Here is an 18,940-nt window from a genome sequence, read left to right on the forward strand (position 1 = left end):
TGGGAAGTTCGTCGCGAAGCGTGCCTGTTGGTGGCGGGTATAAATTCCGCAAGCAGACTCAGATCCCAGCCTCTTTACATTCCTCACGTTAGTTTCTCGAATGATGTAACGATGCAACACAATCGCTATTGTTTGGCCTACGACAATGAATAAGACAACCGCCCCAGCGCTGAAACTCCGACGAGCATATGGACTTTGGGGTCCATGCTGTGAGTAGGGATGATAAAGATCCCTCCAGACGGTGCGGCCCGCACCGTTCGGCACTTGTAATGCCACTCTTGAAGGCTGGAAGGGGCCAGACACCGAGAGACCATGCTCATGTGATGCAGTCTTGAATTTAGAGAAGGTTGGTCTTTCTCCCGTAAAGCCGGAAAAATCGAGGTGGTTTGCAATCCGCAAACAGTCGCAAACCTCAGGAATGAAGACTATACCGAAAAAGAGATTACAAAGGAAATCAAGACATCGAGAGAAGTGAACCAAGTAGAGATACAGCTATGAAAAAGAGCCAAATGCTACTGAATACCCAGAATGGTGGATCAAACCGTTGCATCGAGATCGAAATTTAGCAGCAGAAGATTGATACAAGTCTCAGTCCTGCGTCGTTGCCACCGCAATGATGGCCGTCGCAGGCCCTTCGACACCATTCGGTGAGTCCGAACGGCAGTCATCGCCGACATGCGATTTCTTGTTCTATGAAGCATCGTGTGTTGTGGGGGTTGATGAAAGTTTGCTATATGGCGTATTATGTCAGCGACCTACTACTGGTGGACGAGCCGAGGATCATATGAAGTCATCATTACTTGTTCCATCCGAAGAGCTTCACCCCTCACTCTTTCCCCATCACTTCAACGAATTGATCTTATACTGAGCCCTCAATTGTTCACATAGCAACTATGGCCTCCGCTCGACTTGTCCTCCGTTCTTCTCGGGCCCTCGCGACCTTTTCTCGTCCGTTCTCTTCATACACTCCCCGCTTCAACCTCAATGATCGCGGCCACGACACCACAGAGGATTACAGGAGAAAGCAAGCTGAGAAAGCTAGCAATCCTCATATGACAAACACCAACTCCACAATCGCAAATGAGATGCCGAATGTAGGCAACGACGCACCCCCACCCGAGTTCTTAAGTTCGGTCGACCCAGACTTCAATCCCAAGGACTCGGTTCCCGAGAACACCGAGCGTATGACTGGTGGTACACAATCTGGCTCCGAAGCAAGTGGCTCAAATGCCGAGCTAGGGGTAGGAGAGATGGAGGGCGCAAAATTCAAGGTGGAGCCATTGAGACGGACTGGAGAGGATTCGAACACGACCCGCGCGAGGTTATTATGTCCGTTACTATTGCTCCGTTCGTGCCTTTAATCACAAACATTTGCTGACGTAACGATCGAATGACAGACCAGAGTCGCAAACGGGGAACCCTCGAAAGTGACCTACTCCTCTCCACCTTCGCGGACGCCAACCTGGCGCAAATGACACCACAGCAGCTCCAACAATTTGATCTGTTCCTCGACGAGAACGACTGGGATATCTACTACTGGGCAACTCAACAACCGACCCCGACATCACAAGAATACGCCGAGGGCTCGGGTCCTGACATGGCTACTTCTTCTGCACAGGGCGATGCACCTGCACTGCAAGACGAGTGGAAGAGGGCGCCTGGGACTGGAGAGTGGGCCCAGACCGTTGGCACATTCAAGCCAGCGTATCGGCCAGTGCCTTCACGTTGGCGAAACTCGGAAATCCTCAGTCTTCTCAGGAAGCATGTCAAGGATCGGAGCGCTGGAGGTGTGACAGAAGGCGAGGCGGGTGTCAGTGGGAAGGGCCTTGCGCAAGGGGTGAAGGGTACCGGCGGAGGTGGGCTGGGTATGATGCCTGATATCAAGCAATTCGATATTTAGGCATACCACTCAAAAGCTGTTCGAACGGGGTTCGTATCAAGGTACATAATTGTAAAATCAAGTGTATTTGAAGAGCTATAGTCCTCTCGCAGCAACTTCCCATTTGATGTTGCACTGACACTGTCAAAGACATTTTCTTCTCATGACTGATATAAGTTTGAGGGCACATGCGAGACCAGACCACATCTCATTCTACTGACTGAAGCCCTAGACACCACTAAAATCCGACCTCTTACCCGCGAACTCCTCAGCCTCTCTTCGCAACTCCCTCTTAGCCCAAGGAATAGTCACACACGTCCCAATCGCACCACCCACCCACGGTCACGTCCATCCTGTACAATTTGTCAGAACTCGAAACGACCTCGAACTGAATGACACTTACCAAGTGCAAACGCAACATCCACATCATCCACTTCATAGATCACCACCGTTGTCACCACCGCCGTCCCCAAACTCACAACGCCCCAAAACCAATTCAAATCCCACATTAACCTTCTAAATCGCGGACTCGCATCAAACCTCTCCCTCAGCGTTTTCCTGAAATCTTAGGCCCCTCCCCCCTCGACTGCAACCACGTCTTCCATATTGACGAATGTCCCGGGCGGGAGTTCGGAGCCCCTCGACGTCGAGGAAAAGCGCACTGGTGTGCGGATGGCGAAGAGGTGCAAGATGTTTACTAGCAGGAGTTGGATGCCAGTGGCGTAGAGGACGAGCGATTGGGGGAGGGAGGCTTGTCGGATGCTGGGTGCGGCACAGGCGCTCGAGACGACGATGGTGACGATGATGACAGATATGAGGTAGGAGAGGGTGAAGTAGTCGAGGGGCCAGCGGGCGTAGGGGAGTTGTGGGAGAGATGACATTGTCGTTATCCGTTCGAATTATCTGGAAAACTGAGTATTTCAATCAAGGACACTGTTTGATCTAATTAAACGAATCTCATGTCTGAGGGCACATCGGAGGGTTCGGTGTAGTAGGTCTAGACTATGAAGAAATATCAACTCGAAGTCATGAGAGATATGACTTATGCTCGTTCAAAAAAGATCGCGGTTCCTTTCTTAAATATGTTCGACCATGTCCACCTAGTTTGGTACACTATATCGAGCAGTGATAGGTTCGTAGCTTATAGATTTGGTTCAGTGGAGCTTACGGACGTAACCAAGGAGTCTATGAGGACATGAACCAACGTAAGTGGAAGCCCCTAATAAGAATATAGTCAACTGTCGAAACACTACCCCGTAACACTTGAAAAGAGGAGACCTGTAAGCACTGATGGAACACTACACAATTCTCGTACGTTCCCGTTGTATGGTAGCCAATTGCAGGCGTTCGGACTGCGATGACAAAGAGAACCCGTCGTAGACCCTGGAACGAGATTCAACGCGGGATGGCATTTGACGAAATAGCATCAACCCCTTGATGGTATTGTGAACCCCAATGCCAGGAGTACTCAGATGCAAGATTCGATGAAACAGTAAAAGGGAGCGGTGGCGATTAATAGATGTTGGAAACTTGAAGTGGAGCTGCGCTATTCAAAGCCACCCGCCTCGCCAACAACATCTCCCGTAAGAACAACGTCAACCAAAATCTATCGCAGCACACCACCCGACGACTGGTTCCACAGTCTTGATCACAGTGCTCGCCCGTGCAACCTTTTTTGCCACTGTTCCTGAACTCTTCCAAATCTCTGATAATGTGCTGGACCACCAACGGTAGTGAGACGTGGACCAGAAGCGCGTGAACCCGCTCTGATTCGCACTGTCTAGGCTCGTACGTCTTTGTTTCAAGTTTTGATGATGCGCCGGAGTAGTCGACATCGTGAAGTGTTGGCAGCTGTATCGCACAGCTTGAAGCTACGACATTGGCCTTGTTTAACCAGCAGTCCCGTGAATGGAAGTCCGTCCAGCAAGCGTGTCGTGTGGCGTACATCATGAGTCGTTGCTTTTGCTAACAGAGAAGGTGAAATTCATCATGCGAGTGAAGTGTTTCGTTTCAATTGGGAGCGGGCTTGAGGTTTAAAAAAATACTTTTCTTTGATCAAGCTCTCGCCCCTGCCACAAAACACTCCACACTCCACCACCTCGAAACCCTGAAACAACGCTTCCATCAACCTCTTTCACACTCTTCACAGCCTTTTCTACAGCTTCCTTCTACACTGCATGCACTTGCAGTACTCCAATGCCTCTCCTTCCTCTCCGCGCTGGCATGGCTGCTAGTCGCGTCCTCCCTTCGCTCGCCTGCCCCTCTAGCTCTCGACTTGCTGTCCGTTCGACAGCTCTGTCACTACACCAACTCACGCACCTCGGTGACCAGACTCAATGGCGCCCCATCCAGTTGAACGCAGCTACGGCCTTCAAGGTCCGTTACGAGGAGGAGACCACCCGGACGACCATCGTGCCCGATATCTCACACGAGGCGTTTGACACCAAGCGTCTCCGGGACTTTGACCTCAGCGGAGGTGTCTACATTGTCACTGGTAAGCCGAATAGCCCCCAAACACACAACTCGAAGAAGTGACAACCAGCTAATTCACTCCTCCAGGCGGCGCTCGCGGTCTCGGACTCTGCCTCGCAGAGGCCCTAGCTGAAGCTGGAGGCAAAGGTAAACAGACCACCTTCATTCACAATTCGAACACAATCTCACACACTCTAGTCCACTGCCTCGACATCCTGCCCCACCCCGACGACGCCTGGTACACCGCCCAGTCCCGCGCCGTCCCTTTCGGCGGCAGTCTTCACTACCACCAGGTCAACGTCACCGACCAACCAGCCCTCGAAGACCTCGTCGCCCGCATCGCCGAAGACCGTTGCCGCCTCGACGGCCTCATCGCAGGTATGCTTACTCCATTTACTCCCATTTTTCCACAACTCGCTAACCCCTCTCTGTAGCCGCCGGCAAACAGATGGTCAAACCCTCCCTCGACCACACCGTCGCCGACGCTCAATGGCTGATGAGCATCAACTACACCGGCGTCTTTGCCTCCGCCACCGCCGCCGCGCGCCAAATGCTGCGGTACAAGTCCCGCGGCTCCATCTGCCTCATCGCCAGCATGAGCGGCCTTGTCGCGAACAAGGGCCTGACGTGCCCGGTCTACAACTCCTCAAAGGCCGCCGTTATCCAGCTTGCGCGCAACCTGGCCATGGAGTGGGGTAGGGTGCGTGAGGACGGGAGCGGGGGTATTCGGGTGAACTGCATCTCTCCGGGCCATATCCTGACGCCGATGGTGATGGCGGACTTCGAGCGGCAGCCGGGCTTGAAGGAGTTGTGGCAGAAGGAGAACATGCTTGGGAGGCTGAGTACTCCTCGGGAGTACCGGGGGGCGGCGGTCTTTCTGCTTAGTCGCGCAAGTTCGTTCATGACGGGCGCGAATCTGGTGATTGATGGGGGCCACACGGCGTGGTAAGTGGGCCTGATATACCCCCTTTGGGCGCTCTTGGGCATGAGCACGGCAGGTGGCGTCTGGGCGGAGGCCTTAAGCATTGTACAGTAGCTGCATAATCCGACACGAGTTGGCCCCGGTATCTGGCTCATCATAGCTCAAATGTGACTTGTTGTGAAATGTTACTAAAAGTGACGTTGGTGATATTCCTTCAACAGCTTCCACTTGTAACGCAAGGTCTAAGAATTAACCGAAGAGGGTACCAATCGTGGTTCGAAATATATGAAATGTGGCTTTTATTATTAACCGTACTGTTTGTGACACAACTTCTAAGAACTGACACAACGAACTATATAACATAAAGCGTGAATCGAGTGGTCTAGACTTTGAACCTGCGGGGGTAGATAGAGGTGTGAGTCACCTCTAACCAATGGAAAAGTTTGAAAACAGAATGTAAAGGACCGGAGGCTGTAAATTGCGCGTGTGGTGGATAGTTCAATTTTGGGTGCCAAGATAGGACGATGAGGTACCCCTGGGTGACGGAGAAATAAGAGAACAGAACGTAGAGGATTGGAGGCTGGGAATTGGGCATGGCTATGCCGTAGGGCTTGTACTGAGCGATGGGAACATTGTTGCTGCGGGTATGTATAGTCCTGGAAAACTTCCCTGGGCGGTAGAGAAATGAGAGAATAACATGTCAAGGATTGACGTCCCGGAATTGGGTATGTGCATGCCGTGGAGCATGAATTGAGCGATGGAAACATTGCCGCTGCAGGTAAGTATAGTCCTGGAAGGCGCTCCTGGGTGTTGTAGGTTGTTTACGGTGCAAAAGTGTGGTTCCAGTCAATTCCTGGGATATATGGGGTGAAAGGATCACCGAGGAACCCCAGGACGTCATCCGAACCCAGCAAATTGTGGTCGGGTACCTGGGGGTATCCAGCTCCCGGAACAGGTTCAGTATCCATGTCAATGCCAACATAAGACGGGGGTTGACCAAAGCTCTGGTGATGATCTATCGACAGTCTCTTCGGTTCTCCATGTATCTTGCGGTACATCGTCATCGTTGGTCGATCAGTGGCTGGCTCACTTGCCAGCGAGGGTAATGAAGACCTTCGGAACTCGGGACCAGAAAAGAGCGGAGGAAATTCAGGTGTGGAGCGGGGACAGAATATTGCGGTATGAGTGCCTAGAATCGAGTAATACGGGTCAGTAAACTTTCAGCTAGTAGAGTATTGGGCTACAAGTCTGGGCACATAATATAGCAGCGCTTTAGTTCGACATTGGCTCGCTCCATACCACCGTCAGGAGTAGCCCAGCTGCGACGTGCCCAGAAAGTCAAGAGGCAGCTCAATTCGCACGGCATCAGATGTGTACATCGCGTCTGAAGGGTTGAAAGCCTATGGAGGCATCCTCAGCAGCGGTAGACGATTGTGCACAGGCTTGTGGCGAGGCGGTATAGTTCATGGGAGCACACAGATGGGTAACAAGGTATAATGAAAAGAAGACGCTCTTACTAGACTGAGGAAAGGACCTGGCGGACAATTTTGAGCTGGAGGACGATTACTTTTCATGAATAAAAGCAAGATTGACAGATACACATACCCCACACGCGAAGACTGCCGTTGCGCCTTTGAAGAACTATCTGGAGGAGGGTGGTCTGATTTGCACTAATGAAGTGGAATTAGAAAGACGGCCTATACTTGTCGGGAGTAACAAACCCTGCGCTTGTTTTGTCGACAATCGTTGCAAGCTCCACGTGCCCTCATAGCTTGAACTTCTTGTTGCTTTTCTTTTGAGTACTGTTCCTTTTTCCTAGCTTGGATTTCTAACAAACTTTCCGGGCCGATGCAGAACGTTTTCATCATGCCGGATGGACCATCGTCAGCTGATGTCTCTAGGGGTCTTTTGAGGGAATGTCGAGATTCATTCGTCGATATTTTCTGGGAGTCTGACGAGGGCAAGACCTCTGCCACATCTCGCTCAAACGCATTTTTAAGTGCTTCAAGTGGAGGCGCTCTCTCAATAGCGTGAAGTGTAGTCGAAAGCTGTGGGCCGCCAGTATTTGGAGCGCCGTGGTGGGAAGAAGATCCCAATGGGACAGAGCTTGGACGCAGGTCGCTTCGGCGAGATGGTTTGCTGCATTTAGCTGCGGTAACGAGCTTGATCAAGTCAAGAAATTCATGTCTCATTTGCTGCAACGATTCGCCAAGTCTGCAAAGGCGGGACTCCAGAGGAGCTAGAAAGGCGTGGTCAGGTGTGAGCGTGTCGAAGGTATGCACAGGGCTGCAAGGCGGAAGCTGGTCTCGACCAACGACCCGTGCAGCTCGCCGGCCTCGACCTCGCCGGCTGCCAGCCATTTCATGCGGCGAATGAACAGGATGTTAACGGAAATGATTTATTGATGAGGCTGAGTGTAAAAGTGTGTACACGTGAGACAGAGGCTTGCGGCAGCTGAAGAAGTAACCACTGGGACAAGAACATGATATTTCTATGAAGTATACTTAAAGAACAGAGCAACAAGCGGGGAGCCTGCTGGTTAGTTGGCTAAGGTTCGCACTACGGCGGCGCAAAATGGAAAGGCGATGGGAGTTCTGAGAAGGGTAACCGCTCTCGTTGCCTTCTTTTCGGTATGCTCAAAGTAGCCATTTGCCTTGTGAAATTCGCCTGGGCTGGTCCGCAGGAGAGGTGAAGCGACCACTTAGCGCAGAAGCCCACGCCGACGGCCCAAGGAGTGGGGGTTCTGCAGCAGCTCTACCAAGGTACTACAGGGCGATTGGGCGTCAATACTGGGTTGTGATGGGGGTCTGATCGGTGAATGTTGCTCAGTGATGGTGGATGATGCTGCCTTGAGCCTGAGTTCTGAGGCTCGACATTCGCCAAGCCGCCACCCCCAATCGGACCCTAGCTCCTTCCGCGGGCTATCTGGCCTTCAGCATCCCCTTCGCCAAAACACCAAGAGGCGGGTTACGCACTTGCATCCTCACAGCCACAGCCATGGAGACTCTGTTTCGGTACTTGAGCTTCGTGCTCTTGCTGGCCGCAGTGCCCCTTACCTTCGCCCTGAAGTTCGATATCGAGGCCCACCCAGGACACGAATCCGCCAGATTCGAGCGATGCATTCGAAATTTTGTTGCCAAAGACCAGCTGGTAGTTGTCACAGCCATTACGGACGGTCAGAGAGGGGACGGCCAGATGCTCAACTTGCATGTCAGTAGACCCGCTTGCCACGCTGGACAATCGGACGTTCTGGGACACTGGGCAATGGCTAATTGGGATGCGTTTACAGATCCGAGACGCCATGGGCAATGACTACGGAAGGCCAAAGGACGTTGCAGGCGAGAGTCGAAACGCTTTCACCTCGCATGCCGACTCTGCGTTTGATGTCTGCTTCGAGAACATCCGCACATCCAGTTCGTGTCCTTCCGTACCTGCGTTCACACGACACAGCGAAGCAATAATCACTGACGCTGCTTTTACTAGATGCCGGAGGCCAGGCGCCAACAAGACACGTCGAACTCGACATCGACATTGGTGCTGATGCGAAGGATTGGTCCGCAATCCAGGCTGGCGAGAAGCTGAAGCCGGTCGAGGCAGAGCTCCGTCGAATGGAAGAACTCGTCCAAGAAATTGTGGGCGAGATGGACTACCTCCGAGGACGAGAGCAGAAGCTACGGGATACAAACGAGAGCACAAATGAGCGAGTCAAGTGGTTCGCGTTTGGCACAATGGGCATGTTGGTCGGTTTAGGGGCATGGCAGGTTGTGTACCTGAGGGCATACTTTAGGTCAAAGCATCTTATCTAGACTGCTTGCCACTGTATCGGCTTGTACGAGGATCAATTCAAAAGCTAGGTGCACATCTCCGATTTGCTCTTCGTAGGTGCATGGGTTTAAAGGAAGGAATCGTGGTAAGGGTCGGACGTCTGGAGCTGGCGTTCAGGCCTTGATATTTCTTGGCGGAGCGGAAAACATGTTCAATTGACTGACATATTCCTGTCTCATCCTCCACCTGGACAATTGGCTTCCGGTCACGATGTGATGATATGGATGAGGGGCGTCAAAATGATCAATTTGTAGTACTCCCTCTCAAAGGCTAAGTGCACACTTCTGCTTGAGTTTTGGTGCGCGCATACGTTAAGGATGGGAATTGTGATGGTATTAAAATAGATCTGGAGCTGCCGGTCTGCCCTTTCTTTCGATTTCCTGACCACAAATTTGTTTCCTAGGCCGTCACTTTCCGATATCATTATTTCCCCGGAGATCAAGGCCCGGTCACAGCCATGAGCTAGATCTAGGAGCATCAAATTATCTCTTCAAAAAACGTGGTGTAGCAGTGTTAAGGCGGTAGCACTTCATCCCTAAAATCTCTGACCAGCAGCTGCGAATTGTTCGATCCACCATTGGCGCAGCTCTCTCGGGCTTTTTGGCGGCAGACTGAGACTGCAATCCACAAGCTACTTCTTGAGCATGCTGTTGGTAGCCCTTTCGTTGCTTTGACGGAGGGGCAAGGGCAGCTGACCAGCTGTTGTCGAGCCGTGTTGAAGTGAGCTGCCCGCCTTTCCTCCAGCATCGACATCTTCCTCTCGCCCACCTTCAATCCATCAACTCTCTAGCTCCTACAACCCCATTATCATCTCTGCATCGTCTGTATGCACATCACCCGCTACTCCGGCTGTATCGCATAGAACTGCAGCATCCATCGCAGATCCCCACGCACACGCACCGAGCTCGTCCTCAGACCTTCACCTCCAAACGCGTCACCGAGTCCTCGTCAGACCGCATCTAACCACAACCTCATCAAACTACCTCAGCCTCATCAACCAACCAGGCCATCCACAAGCCCCTCAACGCCCCCATCAAACCGCCATCATGACCGCCCCAATCCCCACCCGCGAGTCCACCACCCCCCCAGTCGACATCGAAGAGCATGTCTTCCGCCCACTCACCCCCGAAGACGACACCTTCGCCCTCAGAATGTTCAATGCGTACCAAGACCCCGCCTTTGCGTCGCAGCGCGCCAACCCCTCCGCGCGCCTCGCCGCCCCGGACTCCTTCCACGCCCTCACCCACCACCTGTCGCTGTACATCCTCGCGCTCCGCCACGACGAGCCCCAGCTCGCCGCCGCCGCGTACGCCCAGATCGTCGACTACTACGCCCGCACCGGCCACTCCGCGTCCCCCTTTCGGCTGGAGTACGTGTATGACCACACCGAGGGGCCGAACAAGCTGCGCGCGTATCTGGCTGAGAGCGCGGCAGCCCGCCTGGTTAGTTGTGGTGGCAAGAGCGGCAACGCTTCGCGCTCTAGTTTTGTGGGAATGGGGGGTGTGCAGGTGGTTGTTGGGCCGGAAGTGGCGGTGTCGAAGAGTATGAGGGATGTTGTGGCTAAGGGGGGTGATTTGGCGGTGGACCTGTTCGCGGCGGTTGTGAAGCTTTCTGTGGATGCGAAATAGGGGTATAGAGGGTAAGAAGTGGTTATTTTTTTTCTTCCTTTCTGTGTAGGACAGCGTAGGCGCTGGGTGGTTGCTTTTGCTGCTTTTTTTGGGGGGGTATTGATGGGTGTTTATGTATGTGCGCCGCTGTATGAGGTACCTCAGTAGGTTGAGTCGACAACAGGATGAATATAAGGGTCTGACAGCCGTGAATTAGGTCCGTGATTTCATGTGCATGCTTACGCGTGGCTACTACTGTCTGAGGCACTTCAGCAGGTCAAGCCGAAACCATCATGAATGTAAGGTTTAACTTAAACCCCATAGACAAGGTCCTTGAATTCATGTATATATTTATGCGTGACTACCACTGTCTGAGGTACTTCAGCAAGTTAAGTCGAAAACAGAATGAATATAAATGTCTGTAGCCCTTGATTCAGGTTCGTGAATCATTCATATGCTTCCGCATGGCCACCGCCGTCTGAGATGGCCCAATACGCCAGTCAAATCCAGAGAAAAACCATACCTCAAACCTGCGACTCCCCCCTCTTCCCCAAACTCGTCGTACTCCTACTAAAACTCCTCAAGAACGAAAGCCCCCCCTGCCTCAAGCCCGCCCCCTTCTTCCCACTCCCAACCTCCTCACCTCCTCATCCTGCCCCTCCTCCTCAAACCACCCAAATCCCCACTTCGCCATATTCCACCCCTCCACACCCGCCACAAACACCACCATCGCGCCCCCACTCAACGCCCACTCCCACGAAATCAGCTTATGCTTAAACATCCTCTCATTCAACCCTGGGACATAATCACGCGGAACCACCACCACCACCACCCAAAACAAGCTTGACGGTGCTGTCAAATGGATACTCAGTGATCTGGTTCCATCCAACTTCTTGCTCAAGGAGCTTCTTGCCCTTGTCGATACGATGCGCAAAGACTTGTAGAGCAACTTCAGTCGGGTCGCCAGCAGTCTGCCACTTGCCCTCTTGCTCATCGAGCCGCACGGTAGCAACATTGCATAGGGCGGTAGAGTTTAGAAAATATTCTAGCTCGGGAACCATTTCTGGATTGTCGTCTCCATCGAATGACTGCCTCTCTTGCGGCTCATGACACTGTTGATCTTTATCGGCCTTATTCGACGGAACTTTAAAGGTAAGCGCGGCGGCGCTGCGTTCTCTGTCGAATCGCTCTTCGCGGTCCGTCTTCTCGGCATCCATCTCAGTTTTAGACTTGGCGGGACCAACACTGATATTCCCTTGCGTGGGATTTGCGGGATTGTCGGAGTTGCTGATGGTATAAATTCCTATATCGGGTATCCAAGCTTTTTTCACTGTCATTTGACCTTGCGTCAACGTTCCGGTCTTGTCTGAGCAGATATTGGTGATGCCTCCAAGCGCTTCGAGAGCGCTGAGATTCCGTGTGGGGACCTTGAGTTTGCGCATTTGGGTCATGCCGGTCACGAACGTGATAGTGAGGACGGCGATGAGGGATTCGGGTATCATTGCGATTCCTGGAATTGTTAGCGGGAAAGATTTCAAATTTTACAATCGTCGACTGCTTACCGGTTGACATCGCGTAGATGGCAATTTCATTCGTAACAACGAACTTGTGGACAGCAAAGGCGATGATGGCCAAAAGGATAGCAAAACCGAAAAGCATGTAAGCAAGCTTGGTCCGGAACCGGAATGAAGATTGAAAAAGGATCACAGTGAGACTTATTTCGCACAATGAAACGTTTGGAAAATGCATGCAATTGAGAGATGAAAACAAGTAAGGCGTCTTACCAGAAGCTCACAACGTCACCACAAGGATAAGTAGCCCTACCTGCCGGCGGTACTTTCACGAGCCAGAAGGTCACCAAGAAGGCGGAACGGCATGAGTTGTTGGGTAGTACAAATGCATTCACCAAATTCTTTAGACCTGCCGTTATCATCCGTTATGCCGGGTATACCTCCGCTCGTATGAGAGTCCAGATAACAAGCAAATTGAGACGCGATCAACCGGCGGCTTCCTTCACTTTGCCAGGCTCGGGAGGTTCGTCGATGAATTGTGGGGGCTGAGCTTCATCCATCATGAAGCTAGGCAAGCCTTGCGATTCCCCAATACCCTCGAACTCGACCTCCTCGCCCAGCGCCTCGAGTTCAGCGTCTAGCTCGGACTCGTCGATGTCTTCTGGAACGTCGTAGCTCCTGCTGATGCTGTCTTGTATGTCGTTGCCCATGTCCATGAGATCTGCCATCTCGTCCTGTAGCTTCTCGATCTTGTCGATGTTGACCTTGCCGTACTGCTTGCGGAGCTCCTTGGTGGTGGTCTTCATGGCGTCGACTGTAGTCATGGTGTTCTTGAGGTTGTCCTGCATCATGCCCGCCTGTTCCATGTTCCACGACTGCTGCTGTAGCTGATCCCGCTGCCCCTCGTACATCTTGCGCTGCTGTAGGACCTTGAGTGCCTTCTGCTTGAGAGCGGTCTTCCCCGGGCCGTCGCGCATCTTCGCAAGGCGCTGCTGGTAGGTGGACAGCTCGGCGTTGAGCTTAGCAAGCTTGACATCTATGCTTTCTATCCTGGTGTCGACCTGCAAAGACGTCAGAAGGACCAAGCTTGGCGGGGTAGTAGTGGGCGTACGTTGGAGATGGCGCTGTTGAGCGTGGGCTTGGGCGCTGTGCTCTTCGCGCCGAACAAGCGGTTCATGGTGGTATTGTATGCTGTTAGCAAGAGGTGGCTCTGCTTGTTTGACGGTTTGGCAGAGCTAAAGTGCGGTGGGGAGTCCTGGGAGTGCCTGGAGTTGAAGTGGAGCGCGTGGTGGTCCGTGAAGTTGCCAAGTGTCGATACAATCACTCAAGCTAAGATCTCGTCACGTGGTAGGCAGCCTTGAACAACAAGTGGCACTCCATTGCAGTTCCCGAATCCGTACGCAGTTCTGATCTGAAGCTTCCTATTCAGAAGGTAGCTGCTCTCTCTGGATTTGTGCATACTTGCCTAGCCCCGCTTGGGGGCCCCTGGTGCGTCTTTGGAAGCTGCGAGACGACGATGTGGCAAGCCCAATAGCTCTTCAAGCCACATCTGACGGTGTTGACTGCCACTTTACATTCACCTCGTCACGTGGCCCCAACTTTGGGCAGCAGCGTTGGTGGTCCTGGTCATGTCTGTCCGACTGCTGCAATTCTGACAGTGCCAGGACCGTTCGTTTCTACTCTGCGCATTGATTCACAGCATTCGCACCAACGAAATTCGCCGACGCTCGCTTGCTGCCACGTCTCTGCTGAGGATCTTCGGGAGTGGCCTTTGGGAATCCCGCCGCCCGAGTCAACAGTTCGCATGACCCTCAGAGAGCGCAATGCACGTACAGACCGCGCCGTGACCCCGTCTTCGCCGTGTCCCCGCCCGACAGCCTGAAGCGTGCCCGCGAGCTCCGTGCAGACCTCAGAGGCTCTCCGCGCGAGCAGGGATTCGAGTCCTGTCAGTCGTCAGTAGTCACCGCTTTCCGGCCGCGACGAGGTTGGCACACGACGTCGAAGCTCAACGCCCACCAACACACCCGCCAGGCGTTGCATCCCGAGCCCCACCACCACGCACCCTCAGCTGCGTCCTTCACCAACCTCGTCCCCAAGGTACGCCTCCCCTCCAGCTGCAGCTGCCCCTCTGCTATCCACCGTCCTGTCACTGCCGGCCGTGGGGCACCCTAGCCTCTGCGCTGTGCCGCCAGCTCTGCACCTCGACGTGTCCCGAGTACAGGAGCACTACGAGCCGTACACGGGGACTGACGCCTAGTGCGCTCCACAGGTTGTCTTCTATCAATTTCAATCCGACCCCCAATTCGATCCCACAACAGCCATTCGCATGACCCGCCCTCACCTTCGGCCCCCGTCCCGCGCTCGATTACCCTTCTTCGCGTCCTTTCTCCCTCCGCCGTGCTGCTAGAAGCGCTCTGAATCACAATGTTCTGGCGTTTCGGAGGCTATGCGCAGGTGTCGTCGCTTGACGCCATCCTCGACAAGCCTGATCTGACGGTTGAGGAATTGCTCGATGAGTCGGATCTCATCCAGGAGCTGAAGCAGCAGAATTCGAAGCTGATCGAGTACTTGCGCGACGAGAATGTGCTCGAGCGCCTTCTCCGCTATGTCATTGCCGCCAAGCGCGTCCCCTCGCCAGACGAGGCTGCCGACGAAGGAGGGGCAAAGATCGAGAGTAGCTCCCCCCGCGAGGGCTTCTTTGGCAAGGTCGCTGGCAAGGCACGTTCCATGTCGATAACCAAACCCGAGTCACCCGACTCAGAGGAAAGCAAGGAAGAGAAGCAGAGGATGAAGTACGCCTATGTTGCCTGCGAGATTCTGTCCTCCGAGGTCTGGTCGATTTCGGAAGCTGTCCTAGAAAATCAGGATAATCTTCGACAATTCTGGAATTACCTCAAACAACCTGCCCCGCTTGATCCAGTGCAAGCCGGGTATTTCACAAAGGTCAATGAATCGCTGCTGGACCGAAAGATGGAGGAAATGTTGGAGTTCTTCAAATCCGTTGAGAATGTGGTCCCACATATGCTGCAGCACGTCGATTGTCCCATGGTCATGGACTTGCTGTTGAAGATCATCAGCCTCGAGAAGAGTGAAGGGGGCCAGGGAATTGTAGATGTAAGTGTTGGAACACACGATTCGGCGAGAATTTCGATCTAACGGTTCCTGAACAGTGGTTGCAATCACAAAACCTCATCCCTCAGCTGCTGGCGTATATCTCGCCTGAGCAGTGCTCCTCCACCCAGACGTCCGCCGGAGACTTTCTAAAGGCCATCATCACAATCTCGGCTAACGCCACAACTCAAGACCAATCTGTCATCGGTCCCAACGAGCTTACGAGGCAGCTGGTATCAGAAGAATGCATCCGAACCCTTATTACCGATATGCTCCGCGGAGGTAATCCTCTGACCGTTGGAGTTGGCATCGTGATTGAAGTCATTCGCAAGAACAATTCGGATTACGACCTTGAGAATCAGATCGGTCCGGTACCAAAGAGCTCAGACCCAATATACCTCGGCACTTTACTTCGACAATTCGCGAAACACATTCCAGATTTCATGGAGCTTGTTCATAATCCTAATCGCACGATTGTTAATAGCGATGGCACGACTACGACCCGGAGGCGGGAACTCAAGGCTGCTTTTGGCGAAAAGATAGAGCCTCTTGGCTTCGATCGATTCAAGACTTGCGAGCTCATGGCCGAGCTTCTACATTGCAGCAACATGACTTTGCTGAATGAGAGAGGAAGCGAGGCAGAGGTCAAGAGAAGAGACATCGAGAGAGAACGTCTGAAGGCCGAAGGCAAACTCACACCGAAAGAGAACAGGAATATGGACGACTTTGGTACCAGCGTCGACAGCCACGGTTTTCATCATGCACGCGCACCGTCAAGCGAGGCGCCGGAAGAGATCAAGCGACTCGAAGTGCAGAACAACTCTGAAGAAGATTTGGAGTTCGAGAAAGTCCCAACTTCAGAAGCAATAAAAGAAGAGACCAAGGACGACTTCGATGAGAAGGAAGAAATTGGCGAGCCCCTTGAAAGATCTCCAAAGTCTCAACCGCAAAAGCATGAGTCTGAGAGGCCCGAGAACGCTGATGGCGAATTCGTCGATGAACCATTGTCTCCGGCTAAAGAGAGCGCATCTTCCTCAAAGGAAGAGTCGAAGTCGACCGTCACACCAGCAGAAGCCGCCGAGTCGCCCATCTCGGCTGGACTCAGTGCGAAAGTTGGTGGTCTTGATCTCGACAACGATACGGTTATGAGGACCTCATCGCCAACTGAAGAACAAGCCAAGGACGCGGCATCTAATAAGCAGCTAGGATCGCTACTAACACAACAACTCAACAAACCATCAGCATCCGATGCTTTAGAAACACCAGACACTCTGTCACCTCACGCAGACGACAAGCCAGCGCCGCTTTTCGCCAGCAGACGTGAGAATGCGAAGCAAACAGAGCTAGCACAACTAAGCCCAGCTCACTTTACCGCAGGTGTACCAGAGAGTGAAGGCTCCGAAGTAACGCCAATAGATGATGCCAGTAGCTCCCGGTCGGTTTTGTTGGGCGCAGAGGGGCAGTATGCAGCTCACTATGAAGTTGACATCGACGGATCTCCGGTCGTTGGCGATCTGCTGAAGATGATGTTTGTTGAGAACAAAGTCGTACCGACGATCTTGGTAGGCAACGCTCTTCGCATTACCTTTGCATGCTCCCTTTCATCAACTAACAAAACATACTAGGACTTCTTTTTCAGGTTCCCATGGAACAACTTCCTCCACAACGTTGTCTATGATGTTGTGCAACAGGTTTTTAACGGCCAAATGGACCGTGGCTTCAATCGCAATCTAGCGATCGATCTCTTCGAGACTGGGCGCATCACTGAGAGAATCATAGAAGGCCAACAAGCGAGCGACAAGGCCCAGTCCGAGACCAACATGCGATTGGGATATATGGGTCATCTCACCCTGATTGCGGAAGAGGTCCTCAAATTCACTGAGCGACACCCTGCCGAGCTGCTGTCACAGTCGGTACTAGACAAGGTCATGAGCCAGACATGGATCGAATATGTCGAGCAGACCCTAGCAGAAACAAGAGAGCGAGACAACGCAATTCTAGGAGGGGTCCGACCAGATATGAGCGTAGGGCCTCGCCAGGCTGTTCTCAACGCCGTGAATGCTGCTTCCGGCTTTGGCGGCAACAGCTCTTCTCTAGCCAGCGCTGGACTCGCTGGTAATGGCTCTGTCGGCCTGGATAGCATGGAACTCAGCAACAATGACGGCGCTTCAGGTGGCGGCTACAACTTCGGAGGCGGAACGCTGCTGAGCGGCTTCAACAACTCCAGCGACGAAGAAGACGAGGACATGGAGGAGGGCGAGGATCGTGAGAGGCACACACCAGTGAGCGACTCGGAACAAGTGGGTGAACTCTCATTTGAAGACGTCGAGATGGAGTATCGATGATCGCGAATGCACTGTGCGTCTTTGGTGCGTTTCTCAATGTCTCCTCATGGTTTTCTTGGTGTGCTGGCGTTACTGCGTGTCAGTGTACGGCGACGACTTATGTCAAGGGCAACCTCGACACCCCCTGTAATGAGTCCTACTGCATATACTCCACCCATATTGCCCCAATTTCCCTCATCGGGATTATTCTGGGGCAACGCTTGTACATTCCGTCTGTCTCGTCTCTCCCTTCTGTACGTCTTCTAGAGTAAATGATAAATGATCAAGTCACGATCACGATCAGCGTAATTGTATTCCAATTCACAAAGTTCAATGTGTCTCTGTCTTCTTCTTTCTCGCAATTGTATATTTCCAATCCCTCAACGCACCTGACTAGTCATCGTTAAAGAACCGTAACTGACTTCTCACCCCTCCATATAGCCTCCCAGCACCTCTGGCCTTCACTCGCTCGAAATCCCGCCCCCTCTCAAGATCCCTGCTACCCGTGCTAGGCGCCAATTTGCGGCGCGTCTCGCACAGCGGAAAAAGGCAATGGAAGCGGAACACAAGGACGGCAATGACGCGGACGCGGATAACGATAATAACTCCGAAGACGATGGGCACGACGAGCATGAGGAGGAGCCGCTGGAGAATGAGCGGGCGCATAGTCCGATTGAGGCGACTGAGATGGGGAGTTTGGAGGATGATGGCGAGGGGATTGAGATTAAGGGTTCGGGTGGGGTTGGGTTGAGGAAGTCGGAGAAGGCGGAGAAGGGGAATGGGAGGTTGGATCCGGGGAGGTTTGGGAAGTTGTTCGGGTCGGGGAGTGGGAGTGATGAGGAGGGCGCAGAGGGGTCTGGAAAGGGATCGGGAAAGGTTGTTGTGTAAGTGGGCGAGGGGGTGCGTATATACCATGATGCGGGTTTTGTTGGGTTGGAGGGCTTTTGTACGGGGACTGTCTTGGCTGCCCTTTGGGGTTGGATGGGGAACGGGCATGGGTTGGAAGGGTTGGCAAGGATTCGGGGAGGGCCCGGGCTGGCTTGTATACTAGCTAGATGCGATTGATGAATGACTGGGTTTATTGAAGCGGGTACTGTGCAGTTTTGTTAGATACCATCGAATTGTGTTTTCGGAAACTGAGTTGATGATGGGTTCAACTCACGTGATGGATAAGAACTATTCTTCACCCATTCTTCACAGTGATAGGGTAACGCATTGTCCAAAGCCTTCGCAATAGTATTTCGGTTCAACAATCGTCTCGCACCATAACAATCTAAACATTCAACTCG

The 18,940-nt window shown here is 52.9% G+C and overlaps 10 protein-coding genes across 10 annotated transcripts; 5 read left to right on the forward strand and 5 right to left on the reverse strand.

Annotated features, from left to right (window-relative positions):
* Positions 1–893: 893 nt before the first annotated feature.
* BDZ99DRAFT_486831 (TPR repeat protein-like protein) lies at positions 894–1,900 on the forward strand (the record flags this gene model as incomplete). The annotated part of the gene is made up of 2 exons (XM_033722804.1): positions 894–1,329; positions 1,398–1,900. The coding sequence occupies 2 exons, from the start codon at positions 894–896 to the stop codon at positions 1,898–1,900; spliced, it is 939 nt and encodes a 312-aa protein (XP_033579111.1).
* A 404-nt stretch (positions 1,901–2,304) lies between these two features.
* BDZ99DRAFT_460923 (uncharacterized protein) lies at positions 2,305–3,014 on the reverse strand. Its single transcript, XM_033719500.1, has one exon. It carries the CDS (start codon positions 2,758–2,760, stop codon positions 2,446–2,448), a length of 315 nt encoding a protein of 104 aa, XP_033579112.1. The 5' UTR covers positions 2,761–3,014; the 3' UTR covers positions 2,305–2,445.
* Positions 3,015–4,082: 1,068 nt separating this feature from the next.
* Positions 4,083–5,412, forward strand: BDZ99DRAFT_460924 (short chain dehydrogenase). The gene is made up of 4 exons (XM_033719501.1): positions 4,083–4,373; positions 4,439–4,498; positions 4,550–4,729; positions 4,786–5,412. The coding sequence occupies exons 1-4, from the start codon at positions 4,103–4,105 to the stop codon at positions 5,298–5,300; spliced, it is 1,026 nt and encodes a 341-aa protein (XP_033579113.1). The 5' UTR covers positions 4,083–4,102; the 3' UTR covers positions 5,301–5,412.
* Positions 5,413–6,094: 682 nt separating this feature from the next.
* On the reverse strand, positions 6,095–7,633 carry BDZ99DRAFT_518011 (uncharacterized protein; the record flags this gene model as incomplete). The annotated part of the gene is made up of 3 exons (XM_033725244.1): positions 6,095–6,462; positions 6,879–6,933; positions 6,995–7,633. The coding sequence occupies 3 exons, from the start codon at positions 7,631–7,633 to the stop codon at positions 6,095–6,097; spliced, it is 1,062 nt and encodes a 353-aa protein (XP_033579114.1).
* A 637-nt stretch (positions 7,634–8,270) lies between these two features.
* BDZ99DRAFT_382948 (uncharacterized protein) lies at positions 8,271–9,079 on the forward strand (the record flags this gene model as incomplete). Its single annotated transcript, XM_033715301.1, has 3 exons — positions 8,271–8,483; positions 8,563–8,692; positions 8,766–9,079. The coding sequence occupies 3 exons, from the start codon at positions 8,271–8,273 to the stop codon at positions 9,077–9,079; spliced, it is 657 nt and encodes a 218-aa protein (XP_033579115.1).
* Positions 9,080–10,144: 1,065 nt separating this feature from the next.
* BDZ99DRAFT_568892 (uncharacterized protein) lies at positions 10,145–10,893 on the forward strand (the record flags this gene model as incomplete). Its single annotated transcript, XM_033727828.1, has 1 exon — positions 10,145–10,893. The coding sequence occupies one exon, from the start codon at positions 10,145–10,147 to the stop codon at positions 10,724–10,726; it is 582 nt and encodes a 193-aa protein (XP_033579116.1). The 3' UTR covers positions 10,727–10,893.
* A 603-nt stretch (positions 10,894–11,496) lies between these two features.
* BDZ99DRAFT_262428 (metal cation-transporting ATPase) lies at positions 11,497–12,577 on the reverse strand. The gene is made up of 2 exons (XM_033713801.1): positions 12,268–12,577; positions 11,497–12,215 (listed from the first exon to the last, which is right to left on the reverse strand). Exons 1-2 carry the CDS (start codon positions 12,452–12,454, stop codon positions 11,512–11,514), a joined length of 891 nt encoding a protein of 296 aa, XP_033579117.1. The 5' UTR covers positions 12,455–12,577; the 3' UTR covers positions 11,497–11,511.
* BDZ99DRAFT_262427 (charged multivesicular body protein-like protein 5) lies at positions 12,578–13,514 on the reverse strand. Its single transcript, XM_033713800.1, has 2 exons — positions 13,328–13,514; positions 12,578–13,277 (listed from the first exon to the last, which is right to left on the reverse strand). Exons 1-2 carry the CDS (start codon positions 13,391–13,393, stop codon positions 12,702–12,704), a joined length of 642 nt encoding a protein of 213 aa, XP_033579118.1. The 5' UTR covers positions 13,394–13,514; the 3' UTR covers positions 12,578–12,701.
* Positions 13,515–14,283: 769 nt separating this feature from the next.
* Positions 14,284–17,858, forward strand: BDZ99DRAFT_262435 (extragenic suppressor of kinetochore protein 1). The gene is made up of 4 exons (XM_033713802.1): positions 14,284–14,313; positions 14,486–15,330; positions 15,387–16,889; positions 16,953–17,858. Exons 2-4 carry the CDS (start codon positions 14,641–14,643, stop codon positions 17,670–17,672), a joined length of 2,913 nt encoding a protein of 970 aa, XP_033579119.1. The 5' UTR covers positions 14,284–14,313; positions 14,486–14,640; the 3' UTR covers positions 17,673–17,858.
* Positions 17,859–18,867, reverse strand: BDZ99DRAFT_262436 (uncharacterized protein). The gene has a single exon (XM_033713803.1). The coding sequence runs from the start codon at positions 18,645–18,647 to the stop codon at positions 18,045–18,047; it is 603 nt and encodes a 200-aa protein (XP_033579120.1). The 5' UTR covers positions 18,648–18,867; the 3' UTR covers positions 17,859–18,044.
* Between the last annotated feature and the right edge of the window lie 73 nt (positions 18,868–18,940).

The sequence above is a fragment of the Mytilinidion resinicola genome, assembly GCF_010093595.1.
Source record: "Mytilinidion resinicola strain CBS 304.34 unplaced genomic scaffold BDZ99scaffold_6, whole genome shotgun sequence".
NCBI classification, from domain to species: domain Eukaryota; kingdom Fungi; phylum Ascomycota; class Dothideomycetes; order Mytilinidiales; family Mytilinidiaceae; genus Mytilinidion; species Mytilinidion resinicola.

Bases quoted from the DNA above. Each gene is read 5' to 3' on its own strand.
- BDZ99DRAFT_460923 (XM_033719500.1), bottom strand. From the start codon at position 2,760: ATGTCATCTCTCCCACAACTCCCCTACGCCCGCTGGCCCCTCGACTAC.
- BDZ99DRAFT_460924 (XM_033719501.1), top strand. From the start codon at position 4,103: ATGGCTGCTAGTCGCGTCCTCCCTTCGCTCGCCTGCCCCTCTAGCTCT. The intron at 4,499-4,549 runs GTAAACAGACCA...CACACACTCTAG, and splicing joins AGCTGAAGCTGGAGGCAAAG to TCCACTGCCTCGACATCCTG. The intron at 4,730-4,785 runs GTATGCTTACTC...CCCTCTCTGTAG, and splicing joins CCTCGACGGCCTCATCGCAG to CCGCCGGCAAACAGATGGTC.
- BDZ99DRAFT_262428 (XM_033713801.1), bottom strand. From the start codon at position 12,454: ATGCATTTTCCAAACGTTTCATTGTGCGAAATAAGTCTCACTGTGATC. The intron at 12,216-12,267 runs GTAAGCAGTCGA...TAACAATTCCAG, and splicing joins CATCTACGCGATGTCAACCG to GAATCGCAATGATACCCGAA.
- BDZ99DRAFT_262427 (XM_033713800.1), bottom strand. From the start codon at position 13,393: ATGAACCGCTTGTTCGGCGCGAAGAGCACAGCGCCCAAGCCCACGCTC. The intron at 13,278-13,327 runs GTACGCCCACTA...ACGTCTTTGCAG, and splicing joins TCAACAGCGCCATCTCCAAC to GTCGACACCAGGATAGAAAG.
- BDZ99DRAFT_262435 (XM_033713802.1), top strand. From the start codon at position 14,641: ATGTTCTGGCGTTTCGGAGGCTATGCGCAGGTGTCGTCGCTTGACGCC. The intron at 15,331-15,386 runs GTAAGTGTTGGA...GTTCCTGAACAG, and splicing joins GGGGCCAGGGAATTGTAGAT to TGGTTGCAATCACAAAACCT. The intron at 16,890-16,952 runs GTAGGCAACGCT...AAAACATACTAG, and splicing joins AAGTCGTACCGACGATCTTG to GACTTCTTTTTCAGGTTCCC.
- BDZ99DRAFT_262436 (XM_033713803.1), bottom strand. From the start codon at position 18,647: ATGCCCGTTCCCCATCCAACCCCAAAGGGCAGCCAAGACAGTCCCCGT.